We start from the raw sequence: 6,040 nt of genomic DNA on the forward strand, positions 1-6,040 counted from the left end.
AAGTCTTCCGTTGAGTAAGCAAGTCAGACCAAGGGTTCACTTGGGACCATCAATGGTCTTCGAATGTCGGGCATGCCCAGGATGTAGGCTCGGAGCGTGACTGTTGAGTAGCATATCTAGTTTGTGTGCTTGAGATTTCGAACCTATCCCCAGGATACTTTTCGTGAATTTTGTGTCTTAGTGAATTGTTGTTGTTGTTATATAGGCCTTCTTCGCAATCATGTGGATCTATATTCACGACTGTGTAAGTGTTTCCCTACGTTCCGCGATCGCGTGGAGGGTATCGTGATCACATAATAATAATGTCCTGAGCATCGTGATCACGCCATACCTCATAAAAATCTCAAAGGTCATTTAATGAGTTGACCAAATTTTCCTCTTTGCAATGGCGTGGGAGTAGTTGCGATCGTGCAGAGTAAACGATTTGGGTTTTTTTATTGAATACAAAAATTAAGGTTTCTTCCCCATTTCACATTTTTTTATATCATTAAGAACTCTTGGGAGGAAATTTTATAGGGATTTTTCAAGATTCATCTATTGGGTAAACGATTTTAACTCTCCACCTTTATTATCCATTGACAATTCCTTGATTTTATCATCTAATCCTCTATTTTGAATTTAATCTTTGGTTGTTTCCTTTGAACATAGATTTTTAAGAAAATGGCGATTTGAGCTTGTTTCAACCCATTTTTTGAGATGGTTTTCACTAATAAGTTCCAAAACATTAGCACATCATGACTTTATATGAATTTCAAGATTTACCCTTAGTCCTTGGAAATGACTCTTGGGTCGATTTGGAATTGGTTCACTTTTTCACTTGTACTCTTTTGTAGCCGCTTTGTACTTATGACTACCATGTTTTGAGGTGGATCTCTTCTGTTTTTATTTCTTTATATATATATATATATATATGTGTGTGTGTGTGTGTGTGTGTGTGTGTGTGTGTGTGTTCTTTCTTCCGTTCCTTTCTTCCATTATATATAACTATTGACTTGCTTCTTGTTCTTCTTTTTTTCTTGTTGGTGTTCTTTATAGCGATATACCTATTACTTGTCGTTATGTATCTTGTATTAACTTATCTACTGGTGGATTATAGTAGGTGTTATCATGACTCAACTTTTCGGGTCACGAGTTTAGTCCTATACTGAACAAGTAAAAATGGATGGAATGAATATTATTTATGCATTTTCCTTATCCTTTTAAGCTATAAACTAGATTTTTTCTCATACTTTATCCGCCACATAATATCTTTTCACATTATGTAAAATGTGTGTTTCAAATAATCGGTCAAATTTTACAAAATAAAAATAGAATTAATTAAAAAATTTCTATGTTGAGCCTAAAATAATTATTTGAATATGACATAAAGAACATATATCTAAAAGAATTAAAGGATAAAATCAAATTGAAAATTATTTTTATTCCTTAATTGGGTGGTAACAAGAAAAGTAGTCAAACTAATACGAGAAGGAGACTTTGGTATTTATATTTGCTAGACTAATTGCAGAAAAAAATTTAATATGAGAAAGTGGTGCAAGTATTTTTTATTTACATGACTAAATGTAGAATAAAATTTAATGTTGGTAAAATGAATCATGGTAATATAAATAAAGGATAAGACTGAGAGTATTTTTCCCTTGTCTATTTAAAGATGAAGCAAATTGCTTTGTTGAAACCAAAAAATGGATGATTGTGTGGTTTATTTCACTGAAGATATAGTGAAGGAAATTTTGTTGAGGTGTCCATTGAAATCGTTGATGCGATTCAAATGTGTCTGCAAGAGTTGGTATGCTCTTATCAAAAACCCTGATGATCCTGACCATGATTATCATTCCATAACTTTGATTTCTGAAGAAAATCCGCAAACATTCAAAGGTATGACACACCTTATAGGTTCTGTGGACGGCTTGTTTTTAATGTATGGAACAATTGATGGTACAATTTCGTGTACATTGTGGAATCCTGCTACTAGGGAGGTAAGACCCCTCCTTCTCCCTCTCCCTGAATCCATAATCCATGCTGCCCCTGTGCTGGGGTTCGGATTCGACCCTTTGACTAATGACTATAAAGTGGTTTACTTTCGTTTCTCTATTTATCACGAATGTGAAGCAGCAGTCTATTGCTGTTCTAGGGATTCATGGAGAGTTTTGAAACCAAAAGAATCGTTCCCCTTCTATACAAATGTGAAAAACACATTTGGTACTGCTTATTTGAATGGAACTTATAATTGGCTGCTACGAGGGGGACACTGTTGTGATTACACCATTCTTTTATTTGACTTTGGGAGTGAGATGTTTGAAGAGATTGAAGGGACAAATTCCAACTTTCTTTACACTTCTGTGTTGGGTTTGATGTTGATTGATGATTCCATTGCTATCTTGAACTATAACCGATGTTGTATGCTTTATTATGATATATGGGTAATGATCCAACCAGGTGTCTGGAACAAAATTTTTACCTTTGAATGCATCGGACTGATTAAGTCGTGTTATGTTAGCTCTCTCATTTTTGCGGATAAAGTTTCTCATCTGGTCTCCTATAATGCCCGAACTAAGAAAACGAGGCGTTTAGGATTTCAACATTCAAGATTGGGAATAGGTGCACAACATGGTGGTTGTGGGGTTTTTTAATTATAAGGAGAGCTTAGTAAAACTTACACAATGAGATGATTGAGAGATGCTGAATTTTTCGTCCGTTGAGCTTATCAACATGTTCACTCAATTTCTTAGTTCTATTGTATGCATTAAATGTTTTTAATTCATCTTATTAAGTATGTAAAATTACTTAAATAGATGATATATATGTTATTGATCCTACTTGTTTTATTTTCCATCATTGTGTCTTATGATATGTGAATTTGATGCTGCAAATTAAAGGTATGAGTTATATAATTTTGTTAAACACTTCGATTAACTGAAATGAATTTGTGTCCTTTATTCTATTTATGATGGTTGGAGTGTTGCAATTTTCATGATAAGCTCTTTGTAGAATTAAGATGTCAATTAGGAGTTCTATTGAAAATCCAGCAACAAGAAAGTGTTGCAAAAGTAATACAGATGGGGAAAGTTATTGTTGCAAGTGTAAATAACTCAAAACAGGTCTCTATATCATTCGCAACAATCATGCTACCCTAGATAATAAACGATAAATAATGACATAAATCTGGCATCTCTTGCACCAAACAAAGTATATAGTCGTCAAACACTGTAGTTTTTGTTCAGGTCTATCAATATTCGATACAAATGTTTCTTTCTTATCTTTGCTATTTCAATTTTGATACCATGTACACATGCTACTGTTTTAATAGGCAATTTTAAGGTTTCATTAATGAATATTTTTTGCATTCCTTTTAAGTACTATTTAACAGTACTAGGGTTGAACCCATCAAAAACAAAAAAGCACCTTTCTTTTTCTCTTTAATTTGCTAGTTTGGGGTTTTCTCTTGATCAACTACTATGGTGCAAGCGATAATTTCCTTGAAGATTTAGCAAGGGAAATTCTTGTGAGATTGCCTATGAAATCCTTGTTGCGATTCAAATGTGTCTGCAAGAACTAGTACGTTCTTATCAAAGCCCACGAGTTTGTTGAACAACACTTCATTATTTAATTGCAAGTACTCAATATCTTAGAACTTCTGGAGCCGATAATACTAGACATAATTGAAATGAAATTGACATTGATCTACGTCAAATGGCAGAAAGATGCAGTTTTGTGTGGGGAAATCAGTCATAAGAGGAATCGTTGTCTTTTTCGACCTTATTAGTTTTTTCTTTCGATTGTATCGTCCAAAAGAAAAAACTATTGATTGAGTATAATTTAATGTTGTTCTGATGAGACAAATGACAGAAGAAAAAAGTGTTACTAATTTTAATGGAATCTATAATATGATAACCTTATACACATATTTTGATACAAGTAAGGAAAACTAATTGATAAAAATAAATATATTACATAAAAACTTCTTAAAAAATTATCTATTTATATTTATATTGTAAATAATTTTTAAATTATAATAAATTAAAAATTATTAATGAAAATTAAAATTTATTAATCTTCATAAATAATAGATAATATATAAGAGATGTGCATAATTACATAAACATTCCTTTTAACTTGGCAAGAACTGTCATCTGCATCGTTCAGCTTTGGGTGTGTACAAATAGAAATCAAGCTTATATAAAGTTTAAATAGTAGACACAAACGTTCTACATGATATATTCGAACGAGATACACTTGAACTGATAAGTATTATGTCATGTAAAATACATACTATGTATAGGATGTGTGACTCTATTTGTTTAACTTTATAAAAGTTTAAATTAAATATCTATTGTGCACACTTTTTAGTTGGAACGCATAAATGTCAGCTAAAGTCTAGTTAACGAGCACGTTAATGTAATATGCCTAGGAGATACATGAAACTTAAATATGTATGCACATAATACATTTATACAAACTTAAAATATATGCAATATTAAAGTAATAATCATGAAAAGTATCATTAGATTTTGCATTAAACTTATAAAAGGAATATTCTACTTAGAGTGCTAATGAAATTAAATAAAAATTTATAAATACAAGGTTAGAAATTAAAACAATACATATATAATATAAAAAATGGTAAAGGATCAAAAATACTCTTAAACTATCCGAAATAACTTATATTATCTTTAAACTATATTTCGGCTCAAAACTATCATTTTCGTCAAACTATTCGGTCAAAAGTGCTCTTCTTACTAACAGAAGTTATTAAATGCCATGGGGATGCCACATTGTACGTCAATAGGGTTACACTGCCACGTAGACTAAAAGGAAATTGATCAAAAATTCCCTTTAACTATCTGAAATAGGTCATATTTACTCTTAAACAATATTTCGACTCAAAACTACCCTTTTCATTAAACTATTGGGTCTAAAGTTCCCTTCTTATTAATGATGTTGTTAAGTGCCACATGGATGACACATTACATGCCAATAGGGTTCCACTGCTACATAGACTAAATCTCTAAATCTTAATTACTCCTTTCCCCCTCATTTCATTTTTTCACAAAAATGATATCACCCCTTCTCCTTCATTTCGCCGCTAGGGTTTCACAGTTTTCTTCGTCGCTAGATTTCAAAGTGGATATTCATGGTTGTAGGTTGGTAAATTATTATTTTATTTTATTATGTTTACGATTTCAAAGCATGATACTTAGGATTTCACAACTCTCCCCTCATTTCACGGCTAGGTTCCTAATTATCATGCTTTGAAATCTTAATCATAATAAAATAAGAAAAAATATCTAGTAACCTACAAACCAAAAATATCCTCTTTGAAACCTAGCCCTGAAGAAAGCTATGAAGCCCTAGTCGTGGAATAAGGGGAAAGTTGTGAATCTATATATCATACTTTGAAATCGTAAACATAATAAAATAAGAAAAAATATTTACTAATCTACAACCACGAATATCCACTTTGAAGCCCAGCCACGAAAAAAATTGTGAAACCCTACCCGCGAAACGAGGGAGAAGGGGGTGAAATCGTTTTTGGAAAATAATGAAATGAGAGTGGGGGGAGAAATTAGGATTTAGTGATTTAGTCTATGTGGCAGTGTAACCCTATTGACATGCAGTGTGGCATCCACATGACATTTAAAAACTTTCGTTAATAAGAAGGGTATTTTGACCTAATAGTTTGACGAGAAGGGTAGTTTTGAGCCGAAATATAACTTAAGGGTAAATATGAGCTATTTTGGATAGTTTAAAGAAATTTTTGACCTTTTTCCGTTAAGTCTATGTGTTAGTGTAACCCCATTGGCACGCAATGTGGCATCCACATGGCATTTAACAATTTATTTTAATAAGAATGGCACGTTTCACCCAATAGTTTGAGGGAAAAGGTAGTTTTGAGCCGAAATATAGTTTATGGGTAAATATGACCTATTTCAATAGTTTAAGGGTATTTTTTATCCTTTTCACTATAAAAAAGTGTTATATAAATGATGGATTAAAAAATTACAAGGATAAAATAGTCTTTGCATAGGATATAGAGGGGAAA

General features: G+C 32.1%; 1 protein-coding gene across 1 annotated transcript; it reads left to right on the forward strand.

Annotated features, from left to right (window-relative positions):
* Window positions 1-1,757: 1,757 nt before the first annotated feature.
* On the forward strand, window positions 1,758-2,630 carry LOC107003884 (F-box protein CPR1-like). Its single transcript, XM_015202141.2, has one exon. The coding sequence runs from the start codon at window positions 1,758-1,760 to the stop codon at window positions 2,628-2,630; it is 873 nt and encodes a 290-aa protein (XP_015057627.2).
* The last annotated feature ends 3,410 nt before the right edge of the window (window positions 2,631-6,040 follow it).

Source organism: Solanum pennellii, chromosome 11 (genome assembly GCF_001406875.1).
Source record: "Solanum pennellii chromosome 11, SPENNV200".
Classification (NCBI taxonomy): domain Eukaryota; kingdom Viridiplantae; phylum Streptophyta; class Magnoliopsida; order Solanales; family Solanaceae; genus Solanum; species Solanum pennellii.

What these genes read in the sequence shown, in the direction of transcription:
- LOC107003884 (XM_015202141.2), top strand. Translation starts at nt 1,758, where the DNA reads ATGCGATTCAAATGTGTCTGCAAGAGTTGGTATGCTCTTATCAAAAAC.